Here is a 22,768-nt window from a genome sequence, read left to right on the forward strand (position 1 = left end):
AGTGGAGGCGGAGCTGCTATTACCTTGGTGGGTTTGAAAGTTGCAGCTTACTCGGAGGATTGTTTAGCTTTGTACAGTAGGACATTAAGATGCAGCTGATTCCAGGGGTCTACTGGGGAACAACGATACCGCAAAAAACTATCAGAGAAAAAGAAGCCTTTTTTTATCTTCTTATGGTCCCCGTTTAGCTAGCATCTCGGTTGTGCATGTGGTCCTTTTGTGTTTTTAAATCTCTACGACTTTCACCTGGACACGGAGATGACGGTTGATCAAATCTGCTCTCGGCAACCCTTATTATGTAGGCATACTGGCCACGGTGATGGGGGGTTGTTATGTTGTTTCTCTGATTTCATCGACAACAGCAGTCAATCCCATCATTCATTCATGCAGTTGTTTTATCTACCCTGCAGCTGTTGGTTTGTTTGACCCCAACAATATGCCATAGCCCTTCTCCACGCCAACCCAGGCCTTAATCGTCTTTTTACCTGCTCAGCGCAATGTCATCAATCCGCAGAATCATCTTGACCGTCTCGGCCGCCAGCTCGATGGCGCTGGTGCTGACCAGCAGCGGCTGGAGCACGTTCTCCTTTGCAATGTTGGAGTTGACGCCGCCGCTCTTGATGCTCACGCCCGCGTTCTTCTCGCCCATCTCGTGGCGGTGACGGAGGGCCGTGACGACCTTGATGCTGTTGAGCCCGGCATTCTCGGCCAGCGTGGTCGGGATCACCTCCATGGCGTCGGCGAACGCCTTCCAGCAGATGGCCTCGGTGCCCGTCAGCTCGCGCGCCCGCTTGCTCAGCTGCGCGGCGATCTCGATCTCGGCGGCACCGCCTCCGGCGATGAGGGCCTTCTTCTTGACGAGGCAGCGCACGACGCAGAGGGCGTCGTGGAGGGATCGCTCGGCCTCGTCGAGGATGAGGCTGTTTGCGCCGCGGACGACGACCGAGACGGTTTTGCCGGCAGACTTGGTGCCCGTCACTTTGACCATGCGGCTGCCGGAACTCTGGACCTCCTCGACCAGGTCGGCCGAGCCGAGCTTGTCCTCGGTGAAGCTGTCGATGTCGGCGATGGGCTTGCAGCCCGTAGACTTGCAGATGAATTCGACCTCGTCGCGCTCAATGTCCTTGACAGCAAGGATGCCCAGCCGTTGGAGGAAGTGCAGGGATAGGTCGTTGACGGCGTCACGCAGGATGGATTTTTGGATGAAGAGGACGTTGCACTTGGCCTTCTTGATCTTCTTCACCATGTTGAGAAGGTACATGCGCTCCTCCTTGACGATCTTGTCCATTTGCCGGTAGTCGTTTACCGAGATGGTGTTTTCCATCTGGGAAACGCCAAGGTTAGTCAATCGGTAGATTTACGGGGTAAGAGAGGGTCAGAACATACATCTGGCTTGGGCGGGCTCAGTTGGAACTGGATAAGACCGATCTTGGCTTTCTCCATCCTTATGGGGCCCCCCGCGCTCTTGATGACGGGCTGTGTCAGGACGAGGCCGTCCACCAGCTCGCTGTCCTCTATCGTCCCTCCAACCTTCTTGATGATACGGATGTTCTTTAGATCGACATTGTCGGCCGTCTTGAGATCTATCGTCTTCGTGACTGCGTTGACGGCCATGGGGCCGAGGAGGTTGGAATATTGAGAGACGATCTTGGAGGAGAGCGACGTGTTGGCCGCCTGCAGGAGGGCAGCGGTATCTGTGAGGGAGATCGGTTGTGACATATCGTGAAGAACCTCTACTGCGGCGGCGGCGGCCCTCTGGAATGACTCTGAGATAACTGAAGGGTGGATGCCCTTGGACAGTAACCGGTCCGCAGCACCAAGCAGGCTGCCGCAGATGACCACGACGGATGTTGTGCCGTCACCGGCCTCGACGTCTTGGGCGTTTGACAGTTGGACAAGCATCTTCGCCGTGGGATGCATTACCGACATGCTCTTGAGCATTGTGCTGCCGTCGTTGGTGATTATGGTCTCGCCCTTGCCGCTCCGAATCATCTTGTCCATACCCCGCGGTCCCAGCGACGTCCTGATGGCGTCGGCAACAGCTGCAGTGGGTTAGCACAACGGCGGTCCACGGCGTTATTACGGAGCGATGTATACCTCTGGCAGCGACGATGTTGGAGGACCGGACGGCCAGCGGCTTCTCCTTGTCCTATTTCGCGGGGTCAGCACGAGCTCAGCGCGTGGGTGTATACAAGCAGGGGGAATAGGATACCCTGAACGTCGCATTTTGACCCCCGCCGCTGGTTTGTGTCGCCGTTGCCATTTTGCAAGCTGGTTCGGGTCCGGATGCAGGAGAGTCTGGGAAAGTCAGGGCGTGCTGCTGTTGTTGCGACTCGCTGTTTTTATCCTCTGTTTGCCTCCAGGCAGCTCCCACCTCCCAGGTTACGCTTCTAAGGTGGGACGGGAATTTTTCTGTCGGGTGCTGGAGTTCTTCCCAGGCCGTCAGTGGGGGGGGAGCTGGGCTGCGGTGGCCCGGGCATGCTGCACAGCGGGGTCTTGACGGGGGGTTGGTTCTAGCCCGTTTAGGTCTAGGCATTTATCAGCCTCGCATAGCTCTGGGCCCAAGGCAGCATGGGATTACGGAACAGCTCCCACTGCGTTCGCTGCACCCAAAATCGCCTTCAACCATCCCTCCAACACTTCGCCTTCCACAATACCGACTCGCAAAGTACATCCACCAGCGAGTTACGGCACCATTCGCCCACATTGTCTATTACTCTACAACCTCCGGCTACGTAATTCAACCATAGCACCCGACTACCACGCAGTAGCGAGCCGTCATCATGGTACGCCTAAACGCCCTTCGATCGAGTTCGCCGTTGGCCGTACTGACCCGCCCCCGTAGCCTTCTGCTACAGGTTCAAACTGGGAGAAATACAGGAAAAACTTCGCCGATGACGAGATAGAAGAGAAGAAGATCACACCCCTATCAGATGAGTCCGTCGCCCTAGCGCTCGCTGCCCCAAGCTTGACCTGACGCTGCGAAGGGATATCCAAGTTCTCAAGACATACGGCGCCGCACCGTATGGAGCCGCCATCAAGAAGCTGGAACAGCAAATAAAGGAGAAGCAACAGAGCGTAGACGAGAAGATTGGCGTAAAGGTACGCAACCCCGCGGGGCTGCTGCCACGAGTCCGCGACCGGGCGCAGTTTGCGCTGACCCCACCGTACAGGAATCAGATACCGGTCTCGCACCGCCTCACCTTTGGGATGTTGCCGCCGACCGCCAGCGAATGTCAGAGGAGCAGCCTCTTCAAGTAGCGCGCTGCACCAAGATCATTCCGGACGAAAAGGACGAATCCAAGAGCAAGTATGTCATCAATGTCAAGCAGATCGCCAAGTTCGTGGTCCAGCTTGGCGAGCGTGTCAGCCCAACCGATATCGAGGAGGGGATGCGTGTCGGCGTCGACCGGAACAAGTACCAAATCCTCCTCCCGCTGCCGCCCAAGATTGACGCCAGCGTGACCATGATGACGGTTGAAGAGAAGCCCGACGTTACATACGGCGACGTCGGCGGCTGCAAGGAGCAGGTGGAAAAGCTGCGCGAGGTCGTCGAGATGCCGCTGTTGTCGCCCGAGCGGTTCGGCAATCTGGGCATCGACCCCCCGAAAGGTGCCCTCCTGTACGGGCCCCCCGGTACCGGCAAGACGCTCTGCGCCCGTGCCGTCGCCAACCGGACAGACGCCACCTTCATCCGCGTCATCGGCAGCGAGCTCGTTCAGAAGTACGTTGGCGAGGGCGCTAGGATGGTCCGTGAGCTCTTCGAGATGGCCCGGACGAAGAAGGCGTGCATTATTTTCTTCGATGAAATCGACGCCATCGGCGGCGCGCGTTTTGACGACGGTGCCGGAGGTGACAACGAGGTCCAGAGAACCATGCTGGAGCTCATCACTCAGCTGGATGGCTTCGACGCCCGCGGCAACATCAAGGTCATGTTTGCGACCAACCGACCCTCGACGCTGGACCCCGCTCTCATGAGACCGGGCCGTATCGACCGCAAGATCGAGTTCTCGCTTCCCGACCTTGAGGGCCGCGCCAACATCCTAAGGATCCACGCCAAGAGCATGTCGGTTGAACGCGACATCCGGTGGGAGCTTATCTCTCGGCTGTGCCCCAATGCGACGGGCGCCGAGCTGCGCAGCGTGTGTACCGAGGCTGGCATGTTTGCCATCCGCGCGAGGAGGAAGGTGGCGACCGAGAAGGACTTTTTGAGCGCCGTCGACAAGGTCATCAAGGGCAACCTCAAGTTCAACTCGACTGCCGCGTACGCACAGTACAATTAGAGCGGCGGTTCAAGTTGTGTACTGCATGTATGAATAGGAAATTTACTATCTGCGAGCAGTTGGCCAGAGACAGTTGATGATACACCTTGGGCCCATGAGCGAGGCCATGATATCGGCGGAATAAACCTGAATTCACAAACTACTTCCTGGATACCTGATGGTCTAACTACTTCAGTTGAAACTGTCAAGTCACGAATATCTCGAGTCCCAATACCTGACTCTAAAATAGTCTAGCTACACTATCTACAGGAGGTATAAGGTCGCTCATGCTGAGCTATGGACATGTATAAAAATGAATGGGTGTGTGAACCCAGGTCCCCTGACGAACTAATTTGGAAGGGTATCGCGGATACCCCAATGAAGATGAAAAAGCCGCTCTCGCTACGGCCGTAATGAATCCCCAGAAACCAGGAGCCACACAGGGCTCCAACTGACACATTGCTTGACACCGTAGGGCATTGTATACTGTTCCTTCTTGTATAGCCTCCCGCAGAATGGTCGTCCTTGGCTTATTTCCTGTCTAGGCGTTCCGTATCGCTAGGCGTCGTCGAGTTTTTGTCAGCCGGATAGGGCGGGGGACAAGGTTGCTTCTTCTCCCATCCTTATCGCCGAGGCATAAATGGTCCAATTTCCTCCCCGTTCAATTCCCTGCATCCGCGACGCGGTCCGCCGAGCATCGGTAGAGCATCAGTCCCTGTCGTCGGCCCTCTTTGTCGATGATCATGACATGCCCGGAGCCATCCATCAAACTAGGGCCCAACGCCGAAAACATGACCCCCGAACCCGGACCAGCGTGCACCCTTTGCACCCATCCATCCCGGCCACTGATATTAGGAATAAAAGAGAAGACAAACGAAAAATAAATCCTCAACATCTCAGCCCTCGATGAACGGCAAACACCCTAAACACACGACATCCCCGTCCTCTCCCTTCTCGACACAGCACCGACTGCACACTACTTGCCTGTGCCCGCCCCCTCTCGCCCACCCCTCTCCACCTCCCCCTCCCCTTCCTCCTCCTTCAGCGTCTCGTGTTAAGTCGCGTTGCTCCTCTCCAAACACATGGACATCCCCATCCCCGTGCTCCACCGCATCGACGTCGAGCATGGTAAACGACGTATCCGTAGCCGCCGTCGGAGGCGGAACCAGCAGCTCGGCCTCTAAATTGGGGCCCCAGCCGAGGCACTCGCGAATGCACACGTAGCACGTTCGCAGGCCGCAGCCCTGGCAGTCGGCGAACGAATCGAGGTCGGATTTCTTGGTCGGTTTACGGAAGCAGATGTGGCAGCGGTCGATGAGGGCCGTGGATGAGGGGGCGTCGTCGGCGGCGACGATTGTCTGCCGACTCTTCTCGGCGCTTTTGGTATGGTGTATTTGTTGTTGGGGGTGGTGGTGGTGGTGTTGTTGTTGTTGTTGCTGTTGCTTCCGAGAAGGGGAGCTGGATGGTGATCGCTGCATTGGTTCCCCTTCTAATGCCCCGACGTCTCTGTCGACTGACGTGCGTCGCCGTTTTGCCGACTGAAGCGGCATTATCTTGCGGGTCGCCGCGTGGGGCGATGACTGGTGGAGGGGGGGGTGCTGGAATAGAACGCCATGGTCAAAGTTCTTGTCGACGAAGATGGTGCCGCGAGGTGTGGTGCTGACACTGTGGGAGCTGAGAAATGGATGTTGATTAGCGCCCGAAATCGCGGACATGGCGAGGAGGTCCGCGTACAGTTGGAGTTGTTGGTGGTGGTGGTTGTTATTGTTGTCGTCGTCTCGCCTTCGCTTCTTGCATGATTGCACTGTCGGTAATTCTTGGGCTACCGACGGCATGGTATGTTTCGTTGAAGCAGCAGATGGGTGCGATGGGCTCGGATACCCACGGACGAGATCGGGATGGAGGCCAGTTTAGCAGGGGCTCGTCGAAGAAATTGTGAAGAGTGAGCGAAGGGCAGCGGCAGCGAATGTGGAGGCGAGGTTGTTAAAGTTAGCAGGGTCCACCCTTTTCCCAGCAGGTCTCGGTACGCTGTGCCCGACGGGGTTCGCGTAAAGTGCTGAAGGGGAAATTGGAGACTGTGCAGGTTGGCCCTTGCTTCATTCCCGCTCCAGCGAATCCGATTGCTGCGGCGCCGCAAGCGCAAACACGTCGAGTGCATGGGCAAGGCCGCTCAAATCCCCCAGTGTCCGGGTTGTGTTGTCCTTGTTAGACAAGACGGGGTGCAGCACCGGCTGACCTGGGCTTGCAGCGGAGTTGGGATGACATGGCTTACACATATACAACGGTGCGGGACCCCGGCCCCAACCGGCCCCAACCGGCCCCATCATCCCGTCTTTTCCTCCCCGGCCAAGCGCATTCCGAGGCTTGACAATGCCCAGCAGAGGAGTGTTTCCATAGGTAGCAAAGGGTGAAAAGGACCCAACGCCGCTTCGTTGATCGTCTTTGTTCTGTCTCGGGTTATCGGAAAATGGGTTGGTGTTATCGTGACGCATCCAATAAAACACCCGTCACGTGGGACGCTAGGCGAGAAGCCCCACCTGGCTGCTTTCCAACTTCGAACTTCTCTCCTCATCACTCCCGCGTCAACCCGTCTCAGAGCCTCAACGTCTCGCCCCATTGCACCGCGACCCGCCGCCCGCCCATTGACGTTAGCTATCGAAACACCGTGTCGAGCAATTCCAAAATCGACATCGAGATATGAGTCGTGCCAACAAACTTGGCCCGGAGGTAAATCGGTAAGTCGATTTCGCAATGCTTTTGCCGTCGTCGCCTCGGAGAGGTCTCCACACCGGTCGCTATCTGCGTCCGGTCCTCCGCCATTTCCGGCCCGCGTCCTCGCATCCCTCGAGTCTTGGCTAACGTCGGCCATCATGGACAGAGCTTTGTTCGTAAAGAATCTAAGGTGTGTTACCGAGGACCATGGCTATTTTCCCCCCCGAAATCGCCGCCGACTAATGCTGGGCCAGCTACAACGTCACTCCAGAGGAGCTGTTCGATCTCTTTGGGAAGTACGGGCCCATTCGGTACGTCAAGCACTCTGGTCCCTCGACATCGCGGGCTCGCCACGCTCACTCCGTTCATAGTCAGGTTCGACAGGGCATCGCGAGCAACACAAAAGGCACCGCCTTCGTCGTCTATGAGGACGTAATGGATGCGAAGCAGGCGTGCGATAAGTTGAACGGTTACAACTTCCAGAACCGTTACCTTGTCGGTATGTTGCATCTTCTCTTTTTTTCTCTCTGCTAATGCCCGTTCCGCGTCTGACGTACTGTCGCGCAGTACTCTACCACCAGCCAGACAAGATGCTGCGCACAAAAGAGGATCTGGATGCCCGCAAGGAGAACCTAGAACGCCTCAAGAAGCAACACGGCATCGATTGACAGTTAGACGGGCCTGCGGACAGCCTTCGGAGTCAACGTAACTCGTCTGGAGGCCCGTCTTCTTCGACATCCACCTCCTCAAAGACAAAGGCGGCTTCGGCGCTTAAGGCGCCGAGGTCGATCCTCAGACGGGGCAGGCCGGATATTGCCACGCACGCACGAAGGATGCCTCACTTCGTGCGGAAGCTACTTCCCACCGTGCCAGAGTGCGCTTAACGCGGCATCATTGCTACCAGCTTATCACCTGCACGACTTGTTTGTACCAATGCGGCGTCCAGGCGCAGAAGCAAGCGGATTTAGCTCTGGCTGGGCCTGCCACTCCACTTCACGACACCAGCAAAGGTTTTGCTCATTCAGTTAAGGGTTCTTCCTTTTTTCTATTTTTTATTTTTAAGGAGGTATTCCTCCCGGCGATGGCTTTGGTGGACGACTAGGGGATGGATTTGCGATTCGATGGTGTTGGGTCTTGTTTTCAGGACATGAGCATGGCAGTCGGCGCAATTCTCAATGCCTTCCTTTTTCTATCTCGGGGCTGCCGTTTGTGGTTTCCAGATTGAACACGGGCCGTAGACTGAACCATCACGGAGACTCGGCCCATAGCAGCGAGCTGTGGGGAATTGCGACGATATTCTAAGTAATGCTGAAGCTTCACAAGGGGTGACTTTTTGTGCTAGCCGGGTCCGTTGATTGGCTAATTGCATAAAAACGAATGAATGTAAACCAACATCTCGGTTCGTCAAATAAGGTAAACCTCGATCTCCAAGCAGAAATAAGTCGCCTGATTGAGATAAGCATATCGTCATCAAGCTCCCGGTTCTAGAAGCCAACATCCGCACGCCTAGCGGATTCTCGGCTCTTTCCAAAGCAGGCGAACAATCCAGATAAACCAACCGTGTCTCCTGGTAGTGCGACCGTACCTAGCTACAAGATATTCGGCTCTACTGGGCTAATATGTACAGCTTGCCCACCGAGAGCAATAACTCCACGCTGTTCTCCTTTTCTGTTACTCTTTTTCCCTTTCGATTCCTTTTCTCTTGCCATTTCTACACTACTACTCTCTTCTTTATCCCGCGGAATCGTAGTTAAGTACGGTCACAATATCCGGTGACAAAGTCGATTTATCTAACTCGCAGGCAAAATGTCACTTTTTTTACCGGCAGCTAGCAGCCGGCGGCCTGGCTCCGACTCCACTGAGGATCTGGGCGCCGGGTAAGACAGCCCGCCATGGACCGCCACAACGGGTAGGGCCAAGCTTGAATGACCAATAGCGATGTCGTAGGCGTGTCGGCTGCAATGACCTCGTGCATTGCCTCTCTTGCGCCGCCCTGGCTCTAGATGAGCTCCAGGCACCACACTCGCTGCAACCTCGGGCTTTTTATTTGTTTCGCTCGCTTTTCTCAGACGACTTCCTTTTCGTCCTCTCCTTCAGAACGTTCCAAAGCCCATACGTGCGTACTGTACATAACCAAACAGCGCCACTTATACGACCGAGCGCCTGCACCCCAGCGCTCGCTAACTAGGCGAAACCTCCTGAGGAGCTGAAACCGAGTCGTCTCAACCGGACAGACTACACAGCCCCCTATTATCCGCGATTCAACAATCTCACACGGCCCGGGCTGAAAACGAAATAGTTTTAAGGCTCGCTCCCGATGCTATCGATCCGCAGCGTCGACAGCAGCTTGTAAATGTTGCCCCCGTCCGGCAATCTCTCCCCACTCGTCGGCCCCGCATTCGCCCTCGCTCCCGATGTCGCATCGTCGATCACAGCGGCGGTAGCAGCAGCGACAGACCCGCCCTTCCGAGTCGGCATCGATAACCCGGGACTGGGAGAATCGGCGGCGGCGGCGGCGGCGGCGGCGGCGGCGGCTGCAGCAGGAGCAGCAGGCGCAGCAGCAGAAGAAGGAGAAGGGGGAGCCACCACCACCACACCCACCACCGTCGTCGTGGTCACCACCATGATGACGCCATCCTCGACAGCCTCCGCCACAACCACGGCCACGCCGGGCCCGGGCTCGCCGTCGTCGCCCATGGATGACCAGCCCACCGAGTGCCGCCTGCTGGGCCCGTTCGCCATCCTGGTGCAGCTCGCCCTCGGCGCGCTGGCGCTGCTCTCGCTCGTGTACAAGCGCTGGCGGGAGCGGCCGCAGCGGCCCGTCAAGATATGGTTCTTTGACGTGTCCAAGCAGGTGTTTGGAAGCGTGCTGGTGCACGCGGCCAACGTGGTCATGTCGCTGTTCACGAGCGGGCGGTTCACGATACGCGTCGTCGACCCCGTCGTGGCCGTGAGCGGCGTGGCCAGGAGGGCCGTGGGCGCGGCGGTCGGTGGTGGGATGATGATGACGATGGGGCTGGCCGCGAGGGCGCATGCCGAGGAGGAATACGTGCCGAATCCGTGCTCGTTTTATCTGCTGAACTTGGCAATTGATGTGGGTTGACTCTTCCCTATCCTGCCCATATTTGCATTGCTAGGCTAACGCTTCTTTTCCCCTACCTGCAGACCACCATCGGTATCCCGATCCTGATCGTCATCGTCCGGGTCACCACCCGCCTCGTGGCCCTCACGCCCCTCGGCAGCCCGCCCGAGTCGGTCCAGAGCGGCAACTACGGCAACCCCCCCAAAGCGATGTGGTGGCTCAAGCAGAGCGTCATCTACTTTTGCGGGCTGATGGGCATGAAGTTTGTCGTCCTGATCATCTTCATGGTGTTCCCCTGGCTGCCCCACGTCGGCGACTGGGCGCTGGGCTGGACCGAGGGCAACGAGAGGCTACAGATCTTCTTCGTCATGATGCTCTTCCCCCTCATCATGAACGCCCTGCAGTACTACATCATAGATTCCTACATCAAGAAGCAAGAGGCCCAGGCCGAGGACGAGGCCGGCGCGGGCGCGGGCGGCACGGTCGTGTACGAAGAGCTCTCGGCGTCGGAGACTGACGGAAGCGATGGGGAGGAGGATGAGGACGCCACCAAGACCAACGGCGGTGGGTCGCGCGTGCGCCTTGCAAGGAGAGACAGCCGGTCAGAACGCGGCAGCCGCGATTTCGAATATGACCCGGCAGTTGATGGCGACAGTCAGACGGTGATTGGCAGCAGTTCGAGTCGTACCTCGAACAGAGGGACTTTGCCTAAGGAGTTGCTTCCTCCCGAGTGAGGTAATCGGGCAGCACAGCGTATTGTTTCATATTGCAAGGGGTCAAAGGTGGGCCCGGGGCTCCTCATGGCTAGGGTTGGAACATGACTTTGCATCGTCTTCATCCAGGGCGAACATGGCATACCTCTTCTTATTTCATTGGTTTCCTGTTGGTTCGCATGCAGGCGTCTGGGCTGGGTTCTTGGGACAATACATATATAAGGGTGTAATCTTCTAGTATTCAGCGGGTTTTTTTGGTTAAGTCGAGAATCATGGCGGGTCTCGTACGGAATCCACAGCGCACATATTTCTGCCTCCCATTCAGTAATCCCTCTCAACACCACACTTCGCTGCCAATGCTTGGGTAATAATCAGCCGATTATTGATACTAACAATCCAGTTACAGTAAACGAAACCCAGAGTCTAAGCTAATTCACGCCGCAGCACCCGGTCGTGCTCCTAAACACCGCATCTGTCACCCCCGAACCCCCCTAAGTACCACCACGGCCCCTGAGGACCGCCTCATCATACATCAAAATGTACCGTCGTGCGTCCTCTCGCAGGTAACTGCTCCTCACAAGGCGGGGCCTTCACCACCGAGCTAGCAATCTGAATCCTCAGTCCTCTCACCTGATTGGCATCCCACACCTGTCCCGCAAACCCCATCACCCTCTTCTCAAGCCTGATCTTCAAATAGCATTCCACATCCTCGGGCTCCAGACTCTCTAGCTCCCCCTCGACAACCTTCTGTATCAGCGCGGCGGTGAGCGGCACGGTCCCCGCAACCAGCAGGCCATCCGTCGTCTGCAGCCTCGTCGTACCCACCCCCTGACCGCCAGCAGTCCACACGCCCATGGTGCCGACATGCGCGGGGGACGACATCCAGTCGCGGGTATCGCTCGGGGGGCAGCCCAAGAAGATGTGGATCGCAAAGGGGCCGTCACAGGCATTTTTCTCGACGCGGATGTTGGCGTTCCACTCGTGGTAGTGGTCACCGCCCCGGAATATCTTCTCGCTGACAGCGACGGGGACGCGGGTCATTCTCGCGCCGGCATCTGCCGACGACCGGCGCGCCTTGCTCTCCTGCGCGTCGACGCTCTGTAGAAAGAGGCCCGCCGGATTGCCCGTCCCGTAGAGGCGGTTGACCGCGAGCCGGACGCTGGCTCTCGTCTCGTCGCTGGCGGCGGCCGGTCCGCTCGCGAGCTCGGAGTAGGTGTATCCGAGCTTGGTGTGATCGCGGACTCCGTCAGAGGTCCAGAACGTGCCGTTGGCGTCGGCGAAGAACGGAGTCAGCGCCGTGCGGGCGTCTTGAAGCTCGCCCAGGCTGGTCGTGTAGGAAGCTCGTAACGCTGGCTGTGGCGTGACCCACGACTCGGGATAGAGCGCCTGCCAGATGGCGAAAATACGATCTACCATGCAATGATGCAACCAGAACAACGGGTCGAACGCAGCATACGTGGGGAAGGACATGTGGCCGTCGAAACCGCCGGACAGAAGGTGTATCGTGTCGTGCAGAGACTCGAGAGATTCGTATGAGCCGTTGGGGAGCCGCGGGCTCCACGTACCGTCGCTCATTGAAGTGTAGTTGCCATAGTAAGCAAGCAAGTTGTAGACCCGTTGGCTTTGCGACACCCGGTTCCCATCCAGGTAGTTCGCCACCAGGGCGTTGTTGGACTGGGCATCAGGGCCGAAGCTGGTCGGACCTCTGACGGTGAAAGTCCATTGGTTCCACTGCATCCACTTGGTTAGATAAGTCGAACCTTGAATGGGAAGCGTGCAACTCACTGGAGGCTCGTTAAACGTCGTGGAACTGAGAGGCCAGAAAGTGTAACTGAAAAGGGGGTTGGAGATCCTCTGACGCCCGTTCGGGCCGGTGATATAGACAAACGGGCTGGCTGCGACGCTCCAGGGAAGTACGCTCTCACCTGTCGGCGGGACGGCAGCCCAGTCCCAGTACGGGACACGAAACCTCCGGGCAGCCTCTTCGAAGCGCTCCCTCTTCCCCTGTGGCCAAAACGACGCGATCATAAGCATCAGATTCTGCAAGACTTGCTGCAGGGAGCGTTAGCTACATGGAGAAAGAGCCATATAACCAGTAGAGGGCGATTCGTTTTGTCGTACCTCGTACAGAGCCACATAGGGGCGATGCCATGTCGGGAACAGAATCGAATTGTGGGTACAATATCCGGTGTCTTCGTTGCCAGGAGTTGGACCCACGCCGCCCCATGGTTGGTGAGGCATGCCGTGTATCCCTGGAGCACACCAGTCAGAAAGGATGTAGCGTGCTGACAAGGCATGCGACACAGACCTGCGATGCCGAACCACGACGTCTCCGTCGACATATCGGTGAACTGCATCATGCTCAGTCCCAGGATGTAGAGCGTCCACACGTCCCGGTCCTGCTCGAGTTCTCGGATCTCCTGGCGCACACGGACGTCGTTCTTCTCCCTCACCACCTCCCTCGGGGGTTCTGAAAGCTGGCGCCTGATTCGGAGGTTGGCCTCGGGCCCATAGTTGTAGCCTGTCAGCTGGCCGAGGACGAGGTTCTGCGCGAGGCAAGAGAGAGAGATGACGAGGGACAACCGGAGTCGTCCCATCGTAGCCGAGGCTCTCTTCCCAGCGAGCTGACTTGGGTCTGTTGAACGATGTACCAAATCTAATGACCAATGGACCCGTTCTAGTTACCGGCGGCTCATGGGAAATTGAACCGGTGTGAAAGGCGCCGGGTAGAAGTATACTTCTAAGTCTGCGGGATATCACAGACGGAAACAAATGCGGGAATCGATAGCTGTGAGTAAGAGGCGAGCGGCTGGCTGGAGAAGATATGATATCGAACGATGCGTGCAAACGTGAGAGCGGAAATAAAGGACGTCTCCAAAGTTAGCTGCCGGGCTGGTAGGCAAGCGAGTAGAGAAAACAACTGCTTGACCCAACCCACTTGGAGTCCTCCTGCCCATAGACGCCGGGCCCAGTAGGAGCACCCGCCATCCCTCGGGCGACGGTCGTAAGACTTGTCTGCCGCACGGGAAGGCGCACTTGAACCGGGCGGGCAGACGTTGGCACTCCCGGGCCATAATACCTCGACAAGGGTGCGGCGCCTCGCATCACGCCTTCCGGGCTCCAACAGCGGAAGCACCGATTACCCCCTGGTCGGAATTCGGAACGCCGTTTGCGGCCCCGAAACACACTGCTAAGTACCTTCTCCCGGTTGTTGGGTCAACAGCCGTGCTCTCAACGGTAGAAGGAGGTCGACATCAAACGAAGCCAGCCAGTCGAAGGGTAACCAGGGCAGCGGGCAGTTGCATGATGTACAAATTATGTTTGTGCGAGGATCGGTCCCATCCAGGGCATGTCATTTCCCTCGTGTCCCCCACAACGGATATGGCTCGACTTGGGAGGTTGTCTGGGATTGAGTGGATGGGGCGGGAACATTGCGTCGCGAGACATGAAAGAAGAACTCTTAAAATTTGTTGACTATTCATCTTCGCAGAATTCATGCTACTCCATCACGCCGCGGCCGTCCCCTGCAGCAGCGCTGTTGGAGCCGCTGGCCTCAAGGGCCCTCTCCGAACTGCATCCTTGCTGTCCACCCTATACTTCAACTTCACGCCCATCGCTGCCAGCTCGACGTCGAGGAACTTTAGAGCGCCGGGCACAACTACCATGGTAGTGTTCTCACCTCCTATCCACTGCACGCCCTGTCCGTCCTCCCAAATTTCGCCGTCCAACTTCATGAGGTCCAGATCTTCAATCTGGTCGAGGCGCTGGGCGCAGTTTCGGCAACGGACAGCGCCGATCTGCTTCCGTTTCCCGATGAACGGGGACACTGTCGGTTGTACCGCCAGGAAAGACCCGCAGTCTCGGCATATCCACGACTTCGAATAGTCGGAACAGTTCAAAAGTCTGTCCTGGAGCAAAAAGGCTGTCCCGTGCGCCAGCAGGGCGTCGCGCTCCATCTCTCCTACACGGATACCACCGCCCTTCTTGCGGCCCTTGATCGGCTGCCCGGTCGTTGGGACCACGGGTCCTGTGGTACGCACTTGGTACTTGTCGTTGACCATGTGTCTCAGCCTCTGGTAGTAGACGACGCCGATGTAGATGTCGGCATGGAATTCTTCGCCCGTAATGCCCGAGTACAGCGGCTCGTTGCCGTGGTAATTGTAGCCCGCTTTTGCCAACTGGTGTCCGAAATAGTCGGCCGCCGTGTTCTCCTCGTCAAACTTGAACGGCGTCGAGTCCTGCGCCAGCCCGTGCAAAGCGCCGGCCTTGCCCGCCAGAGACTCGACAAACATGCCAATTGTCATGCGCGACGGGAAGGCGTGGGGGTTGATAATGACGTCGGGCTGGATGCCCGTCTCGGAGAAGGGCATGTCAACCGCCGGCCATTTTTGAGAGCAGACACCCTTCTGGCCGTGGCGGGACGAGAACTTGTCGCCAATGACGGGAGATCGAGGAATGCGTAGCTTGATCGAGATGGTCTGAAGCGGCTCGTTGCCCGTGTCACTGCCAATAACGCGCACTTCCTCGATGAATGCGTCTTCCGACTCCTTATATCTCTCCCAGTGCGTGATGCCATCTCGGTTGATCAGCTGCCCACTGTAATCGGCCGAGACGGTATGCCACGCGCAGAGAATATCGCCCTCTCTGACCAGCCGCCCCACATAGGGCAGGCCATCGGCATCAAGCATTTCCCGGTCCGACGCCCGGATCGCGCTGCCGGGCGCGAACCCGAACATTTTGCCGATGCTCTTGGACGTGCGTGTCCTTGTGTCGTCCTTGAGACTGATCTTCTTGGTCTTGTAAATGGTGCCATGGCCAAAACCCCTCTCGTGGGCTGACTTGTTGATGATCATCGCATCGTCCATGTCGTACCCCGTATAGGAGATGACAGCAACCACCGCATTCGTGCCGTTTGGGAAGTTGTCGAAGCCGTATGTATTGTGCAGCGGCGCGCGGACGATGGGCGTCTGGCCCGTCTGGAGACGATACATCTTATTGTCTGTCCGATGCCGAAGTGCGGTGCCCGGCGTACCCATCGTTTGCTTACCCATCTGACATTGGTACATGTTGCGGGGAGACTGGTTGAAGTCGGAGAAGGGGGTCATGTTGGCCAGAATAGAAAGGATGTTGGTAGGGTCGAATTCGACGTGCGTCGAGTCGCCGGGAATAACTTCGCCCTCTGTACAAGCGATCGACATGTAGGGCTGCTCGTGCGGGCCGACAAAGTCTTCCTTTCCTAGGGGAAGATACTTCACCGGGCGGACCATCCTTGATGGCTGCGAAGCCATGTAGATGCCCGGGTAAGACCCGCCTTTGGAAGGGGGTACGTAGCCGATCTCCAGGTGCACCGGGATCCCATGGCCGCCTTCTGCCTTCCAGTGCCGTAATGTATTGGCTACAGCCCTGGAGTGCTTGGGCGTGCACCAACCGATGATCTTTCCATCGAGCATCACCACGACACTCTCGCTCGTGGCGGCTGAGGAGTAGTCATTGACTCCCAATTCCATGGCAACGCCTGGGACCGCCGAGGTATCAATCGAATCCGTCATGATCTTGCACTTGTGGGCTAAATGGTTTAGCAAACCACAGGGCGAACCATCGGGAGTGTGCACAGGGCACAGGAAGCCCCAGGACTCTGGCAGCAGCTTTCTCACGGTCGTTGTTTTTAGTTGGGCGAAGAAGCTGCCACGATGGACCATGCGGAAGTGGCTGATAAAGCGCAAGAAGTTGAGTTTCTCGGCCACAACCGTGAAACCTGACATTTGTTGCAGGTCAAGACCCGAGGGGCTTTGCAGATTACCCGTCGACAGGAAATACTCGAGCGCATTGCCAATATTCTCGTTTGTCCTCCGGAAGATGGCGATGGGGAAGTCCTTTGCAAAAGTGGCAGACGTAAACGACACGGTCGGGTTTCTCCTCAAGTAATCACGCAAGGCGGCCCTGAGCGACACGGACAGCAACTCTTCCAGCCGTTCCTTCAAGACCTGGGCGTATAGGAAGCCGCCCAGCAGAATTTCCTGGTTCTGAACCGCATCGGGGTTGTCGACGGCACAGTCTCCGGCCACGAGGGCGTAGAGCTTCCGGCACATGAAGAGCAGCATCTTAAACTTGTCCAGATCCTGTTCCTCGGTGACGTCCATAGAGCCCAGGTGCACAAGGACAATCTTGCGGAGAAACTCCGTACCGACTTCATAGTCTGACATGGTGTCGGGTACTCCAAGCACAACCCGGAATTTCTCTCCTAGGTAGGCCCGGGTCTGCGCCTTGGTGTAGAGGCCGTACGTCTTGTAGGTGCGGAGAAGCAGTTCGACCCGGTCCGTCAGGAAGGTATTCTCGATGCCCTTCGAGTTAGGCGGGCCTACCAAACCCTCAAAAATCTCGCGGTCATTCGTCTCGACAAGCGCCTTGAGGATCATCATGACGGGTATGAGATACTCGTTCTTCCTCCAAGAGAATCTGAATGTGACATTTCCGTCGCTTAGGTAATGAAGCACATTCGTCTGTGAGGTCTCGTCTGGCCGGACCGATCGTACTATGATACCGTGCGGCGTATATGAAGGACCTCGATTTGTGAAACTCGGGCGGTTAATGGCCAACGGGAAGTTCCTTCGATTGACCAGCAGCAAGCGAATAATCTTTTCGATGCCATTCACAATAAAGTACCCACCAAGCTCCTCGGATTCTTCCTTCCTCTGCACCAGGAGAGCTGGGGGGTTGTTCTCTAGGTGGCACTTGTTGGACTAGGCGGGACGGAGCGTCAGAGAGGTCACGTCTGCCAAGCTGTGTGCAACGTACCTTGACCATGATGGGCATCTGTCCGAGCTCTCGGACAAACTCCTGGGGCTCTCCATCGTTGACACGGTACTCGAGAACGGCCGTGAGCTTGCCTCGATATGAGACGTGCCGTTCCCTACATTCGGCCGGGAAGATCTCGCGTCTCTTGGCAAACTTGTTGGACGGCGGAACCTGGGATTTCTGAAGAGTAACGCTCTTGTACCGGACCGTAAGCTTGTTTTTGCCCGTGGGCGCTGCCCTCTCATCTCCGTCGAGGAACGTCTTGGTCCCGATCTCGGCAAGGGCGTGGTCAAGGAGGCTGGGCTTCCCATCGTTTCGGAAAAGAGCATTGAAGGACTCGATATGAGGATCGACGGCTAGCTGGAGAGCAGGATAGGCCGTTCGGTCGGTCGGAGGGTTTCGGAAAAGCTTCTCGCGGCGAATTGTGTGGTATTCGTGATCCCACGAAGTATCGGTGCGTCCGGGGGCCATATTCACTCTTCGTTGCAGGTCGCGATGCGAAATACTATGTTTTGCTGGTCGGTCGGCTTGAGATTTGTCGTCAGCCTTCCGTTGCGATCCGGTTACAGTCCTTAGCCGTTCATTACTGGAATTGTAATTGCGCTAACTGCAAGCCGGGAAATGTATATCGCTGGATACTGGAATTCTGTGTTTGGTTTGCTTGGATATTTTTTTTTCTGCTCTCCCACTTCCTTATCGCTTATCGGTGGGTACCTTACCACCCAAGACACATTACACGGTGGGGTCTCTGGGAACAGCCGGGACTTGGCGCACAACGATGGTACTGTGCGATCCCGTTTGCAGATGCCTTGCATTTTCGCCGCTCAAGTCCCAAGACATCGACGACAGAAGCGGCGAAAGTCTTTTTCTGGTTTCCCTGGCGCTGCAGTGCTCAGCGCAGAGAACGCCTGGGAGTTTTCTGACCGAGGAGGGAAGGCGTCCGTACCCCTGAGCCTTCTGAAGCTTGCCCAGCCCGGCAACGTCTTTGATGAAGCTAGGATACAAGGAAAGGAAGACGCGGAATCCGGCTGACGATTCTCATATGCGACCGAAATTCCTCGTCACACGCTCGGGAAACGTCCGGATGGCTCAGCTTGATGGCATGGGTTCCCCCGTAAGGCCTGGGGTCGGCCGACAAAGCGTGACAATGAAGGAATGGTCTAGGGTCCCGCGAGCAACAGACCCAGATGTGTGTCAGCATTGTGCATTGGCAGCTCTTCAGCTCGGTGCTAACGGTCTTGTTTGCCATAGCGGTCAAAAATCCATCCACCTGTTGGTGGTGATCTTCCAAATTTTGTGTGACTCCGGGCCGCCGTCTGGCCGGGCGAACTTTCGGTGTCGCACCGCTCTGGGGGTTTCGCCCTTGCACGATGCTTGTCATGGGCTCCACTTGCTGTTGCAGCTCCCCCAAAGCCGGCCGGCCACAGGCTGCGGGCCCTGTGCGGGTTTGGCCATTGCTCCGTTCCTGTCCAGTGAAATCGCCAATGGAATCAACACCCAAATCGTGCCAGCCCCAAAGCGCGGCCGGGGGCGCTGACAACCAACCAGCTCGAATCGAGTTGCTCCGAAAAGACGACGTGCAGTTTGTCAGGGCCGAGAGGTGAAGCCCAACCTGTACTCGTCCCCGCCCCTGTGTCTCCCAGCTGTGCTGAATGAAAGCTGGGGAAAAATCGGAACCTCTCGCCCGGAAAAGGCAAGAGGTGCATGTATGCACCCCAGGTTGACATTTCCACCATAATCCTGTTCGGCCTGTATCCGCTGGGGCCACCCGGACAGCCCAGACCGTTTGCTTCTAAGTTGGTTTCATCGATGCTATAATTCGCCAAAGGCGTCATAAACCTGCTCCCTACAAGTACTGCGCTGTGTGCTGTTGCAATCTGCTGCCGCCATTGGCTTCTCGGCGTGGGGAACCCTTGAGGCTGGACCCAATCGCTTCGGTTCTCTGACCCCGCTGTTGGTTGGCCTTCTGCAAAAAGCACCACTATCGTTCTATCCCGGAACCACCACAAAACGTTTGTGCTTCCTCCAGATAAGTAGCACACACGTCCGGTGCACTGAGGGTTTTGGCATACGCAGCCTGCCTCAGCGGTTCGGAAGAGCAACAGTCGCTCCATCGGCTGACAGGGCAGAGATCTCGACCGACTAAACCAGCCCGCGCTGTGACCCCACAGGGCCCCAGCAGAAGCAAAGCAGCAACAAACATCCCTATCCCCATCAACACCGACGTCCCATCTCAGATCGGCTCGGCCACCGCCTAAAAGTCCCACGTCCCTGCAGCATCCACAGCGGCAACCTCCCGCAGCCTCCTTGCAGTTCCAGGCACGCTGAGCCTCGCCCCGTCCTATTCCTGCTTCCCTCACTCTCGCCTTTTGTTTCATGCGCGATACTACCCTCTTGGGAACATCTCTTTGCTCCTACCTCACCTTGACGGCTACTGACGCTTGACGCCATCCCCTGTCGTCTGTCGTGTGTCGTCTGTCGCAGCCGCAGCCGCCCGCGCCGCTTGGCCCCAAAGGTCTCAGAACCGACAGTGACTGCAACCCGGAGCCATCTGAGCCGCCGCCTTTGCCCATGATCACAAAAAGATCGTCTCGCCCTGCCATCGTTCCTCGTTGTCTAGCTGCTCCACACTCCGGCAGCGCAAACGAATGAAACTCTGGTCTTAGCCGCTCTCGCTCAACATCATCACCATCCTTTCGCACCTTGAGGCACGGACCACAAACTTGACTTGCACAACGGCAGCAAAGACTTGTGCTCCTTGGCGGCATCTTGCTTGGTGGGCCTAATCGCTCTCTCTGCCGCGCCGCCCCGCGTCTGCTTCACACCGATCACAAAATCGATCTCACTCTGGCTCCTGTCTGCTCGCGAGATTGCAGAACCCTGACGAGCTTGGGTCATACGAGACATTTTATTCCTACCTAGCTTTTGCGCCTCTTGGGAGTCTGAGCGCTGAATATTTAAACTGGCCCCGCTGAGATCTGTCATCACCCATTATCTTGGTCTCAACGTCTGCCGCCGAAAAAGCAAGCACCTGCGCTACTTTTTGTTTCCTGGCGCCAGCCCTGACTTGAACCCCAACGTCGTCCAACCTTCTTCCCTTCCTCCACGTAACGGCGCGGCCTTCCATAACCATGGCGGGGCTATTCAGGCGAGTGTATGACTGGTTGTTACGGACCTTTTGGTGAGTTCGCTCCATCCATGCATCCCCCCGCTCCCCCGAGCTGCGGGGCACTGCCGGGCCGCATCTCACCAGCGCCGACACCGCCGCGACAGCTAAGACCCGGGCTAATCCGGCGTAGGGCAACCGAGATGGATGTGACCATGATCGGACTGCAGAATGCCGGCAAAACCTCCCTTCTTCGTGTACTCTCGGTGAGTAAACAGCAGAGCTCTCGTCGAAATGAACCGCAGTACTGACGCCAGTTTCCCATCAAAAGGGCGGAGAATTCGCTATCGAGTAAGCAACTAAACCTGACCGACCACTGCCCATCTTTTTTTTTTCTTTTTCTTTTTCTTTTTTTCTTTTTTTTTTCTTCTTTTTTTAAGCCCTCCCCATTCCGCTGAAACCAGTCGCTTTGCACCTTCCTGATTGCTGGCCTCCGGCTGACCTCCTCTTGCAGCTCGATACCCACGGTTGGCTTTAACATGAAGCGGGTGCAACGGGGGCATGTGACGCTCAAGTGCTGGGACTTGGGGGGTCAGCCCCGCTTCCGACCAATGTGGGAGAGATATTGCCGCAACGTTAACGCCATCGTCTTTATCGTCGATATTGCCGATCTGAACCTTCTTCCCGTGGCCCGCGAAGAGTTGCACTCGCTAATGAGTCACCCAACCCTCGACGGCATCCCGTTGCTCGTGCTCGGAAACAAGTCGGACCTTCCCAACAAGCTCACGGTAGATGAGCTGATCGATGCGATGGACCTGAAGAACATCGCGCACCGCGAAGTGTCGTGCTATGGCATCTCGGCGAAGGAGGAGACAAATCTTGAGGCCGTCCTTCAATGGCTGATGAAGTTCGCCAACAGGTGAGCCGTCTTCGCCTGTGAGCTGTCGCGCGTCTTTCTGGGATACCCACTTTCGGCGAGGGTCGGCCGCATTGTTCGGACGTTGGGTTCGGCTCGTTTGCAATGCAATCTCAATTTTGGCTCTTCTTGCTCAGTTTTTCCCTTTGTTTAGTGTGGAACGGTGCGGTCCTTGGGGTAAAGACATTCGGTTTATCGGCCGGCGACGACCATATCTTCCCAACGTTAACCCGTTCTTTTCTTTTTCTCATGCCGACGGCGTTGGAAGTCCGGGGTGCTGTCAGCTTTTCCTCAACAAGCTGACGATTTTTCATTCCGTTCTTCGATCAGCAAAAAAATAACCAGTTCTTGAATGCGAGACACAGACAACTTTCCGGCGCTTAGACGGGCTCAGACTTGGAGCCGCAAGGCCGGGGCATGATTAGCAACATCTACAAGTGGCGCTTGCCACTTGCAGCAGCAAAGGGAGCAAGAGAGATCTTTCGGGAATTGTGGGATCTGGCCTGGGGTTATTTGGGATATGATGCCTTTTGGGATGATGGTGTATGGCCAATTTGTTTCTTGTATCTCGGAGATTTCAGAACCCCAGACTAATACTTGTTTTGACGACAACGATGATAAGATATCCCCGTGTGGAAGTATGAGTGAATGAGACGGATCTCTCAGCTTGGACACCTAGACTAGAACCGTGTCTATTCGCGTGCGCTTTTTCGCCCGAAGTGCTCGAGGACCCGCGGGGCGCCAAGCCTGCCTGACAGCGCGTCGGTGGGTTGGTGGTGGGTGCTCGAGCGCTTGGGGCGGTGGCGGTTACGGCGCAACTTTGCGCAGGTTTCCAAAGGACAGGAGACGAAAAGAAAAGGAAAGATAGACCGCTGTTGACAGAATGAGATAAAGGAAATCATCGATTTGTGGAAGAAGAGAGCAAAGTTTCTCGAAGGAGGGAGAGGAATGAATGTGAAGTAAAAGGGACTTACACACGGACCATTTTTCGGCCTATTGACGTGTGAGGGTATCATTGGCTGCTTGTTGTTCGGGGAATCCATCATCCAAGACCAAGACAGGCCCCGGCGCCGGAGGGGCAGGGCAAGTAAAGTAAGTGGATGGATGACGGGAGTGGATGAAGGCGTCCCCTCCGGTTTCAACTTGTGCTTAAATAAGGGCGCTTCCACTCTTACATAGCAC

The 22,768-nt window shown here is 56.7% G+C and overlaps 8 protein-coding genes across 8 annotated transcripts; 4 read left to right on the forward strand and 4 right to left on the reverse strand.

The window, feature by feature from the left end:
• Positions 1–481: 481 nt before the first annotated feature.
• Positions 482–2,263, reverse strand: CCT4 (T-complex protein 1 subunit delta; the record flags this gene model as incomplete). Its single annotated transcript, XM_071056121.1, has 4 exons — positions 482–1,324; positions 1,387–2,042; positions 2,098–2,149; positions 2,213–2,263. The coding sequence occupies 4 exons, from the start codon at positions 2,261–2,263 to the stop codon at positions 482–484; spliced, it is 1,602 nt and encodes a 533-aa protein (XP_070912222.1).
• Positions 2,264–2,783: 520 nt separating this feature from the next.
• Positions 2,784–4,283, forward strand: RPT1 (26S proteasome regulatory subunit 7; the record flags this gene model as incomplete). Its single annotated transcript, XM_071056122.1, has 4 exons — positions 2,784–2,786; positions 2,846–2,937; positions 2,988–3,102; positions 3,174–4,283. The coding sequence occupies 4 exons, from the start codon at positions 2,784–2,786 to the stop codon at positions 4,281–4,283; spliced, it is 1,320 nt and encodes a 439-aa protein (XP_070912223.1).
• An 875-nt stretch (positions 4,284–5,158) lies between these two features.
• MFIFM68171_00701 (IBR domain-containing protein) lies at positions 5,159–6,097 on the reverse strand (the record flags this gene model as incomplete). The annotated part of the gene is made up of 1 exon (XM_071056123.1): positions 5,159–6,097. One exon carries the CDS (start codon positions 6,095–6,097, stop codon positions 5,159–5,161), a length of 939 nt encoding a protein of 312 aa, XP_070912224.1.
• Positions 6,098–6,959: 862 nt separating this feature from the next.
• On the forward strand, positions 6,960–7,642 carry MFIFM68171_00702 (putative RNA-binding protein (RRM superfamily); the record flags this gene model as incomplete). Its single annotated transcript, XM_071056124.1, has 5 exons — positions 6,960–6,997; positions 7,141–7,164; positions 7,229–7,285; positions 7,346–7,473; positions 7,542–7,642. The coding sequence occupies 5 exons, from the start codon at positions 6,960–6,962 to the stop codon at positions 7,640–7,642; spliced, it is 348 nt and encodes a 115-aa protein (XP_070912225.1).
• A 1,685-nt stretch (positions 7,643–9,327) lies between these two features.
• MFIFM68171_00703 (Vacuolar membrane protein-domain-containing protein) lies at positions 9,328–10,790 on the forward strand (the record flags this gene model as incomplete). Its single annotated transcript, XM_071056125.1, has 2 exons — positions 9,328–10,068; positions 10,140–10,790. The coding sequence occupies 2 exons, from the start codon at positions 9,328–9,330 to the stop codon at positions 10,788–10,790; spliced, it is 1,392 nt and encodes a 463-aa protein (XP_070912226.1).
• A 504-nt stretch (positions 10,791–11,294) lies between these two features.
• Positions 11,295–13,366, reverse strand: MFIFM68171_00704 (tyrosinase; the record flags this gene model as incomplete). The annotated part of the gene is made up of 4 exons (XM_071056126.1): positions 11,295–12,500; positions 12,555–12,821; positions 12,891–13,021; positions 13,078–13,366. The coding sequence occupies 4 exons, from the start codon at positions 13,364–13,366 to the stop codon at positions 11,295–11,297; spliced, it is 1,893 nt and encodes a 630-aa protein (XP_070912227.1).
• A 909-nt stretch (positions 13,367–14,275) lies between these two features.
• On the reverse strand, positions 14,276–18,035 carry ACR2 (DNA-directed RNA polymerase I subunit RPA2; the record flags this gene model as incomplete). Its single annotated transcript, XM_071056127.1, has 2 exons — positions 14,276–17,509; positions 17,565–18,035. The coding sequence occupies 2 exons, from the start codon at positions 18,033–18,035 to the stop codon at positions 14,276–14,278; spliced, it is 3,705 nt and encodes a 1,234-aa protein (XP_070912228.1).
• Positions 18,036–20,695: 2,660 nt separating this feature from the next.
• Positions 20,696–21,593, forward strand: MFIFM68171_00706 (ADP-ribosylation factor-like protein 8B; the record flags this gene model as incomplete). Its single annotated transcript, XM_071056128.1, has 4 exons — positions 20,696–20,745; positions 20,864–20,936; positions 21,002–21,021; positions 21,185–21,593. The coding sequence occupies 4 exons, from the start codon at positions 20,696–20,698 to the stop codon at positions 21,591–21,593; spliced, it is 552 nt and encodes a 183-aa protein (XP_070912229.1).
• Between the last annotated feature and the right edge of the window lie 1,175 nt (positions 21,594–22,768).

Source organism: Madurella fahalii (assembly GCF_045866475.1).
Source record: "Madurella fahalii IFM 68171 DNA, scaffold_1, whole genome shotgun sequence".
NCBI lineage: Eukaryota > Fungi > Ascomycota > Sordariomycetes > Sordariales > Madurella > Madurella fahalii.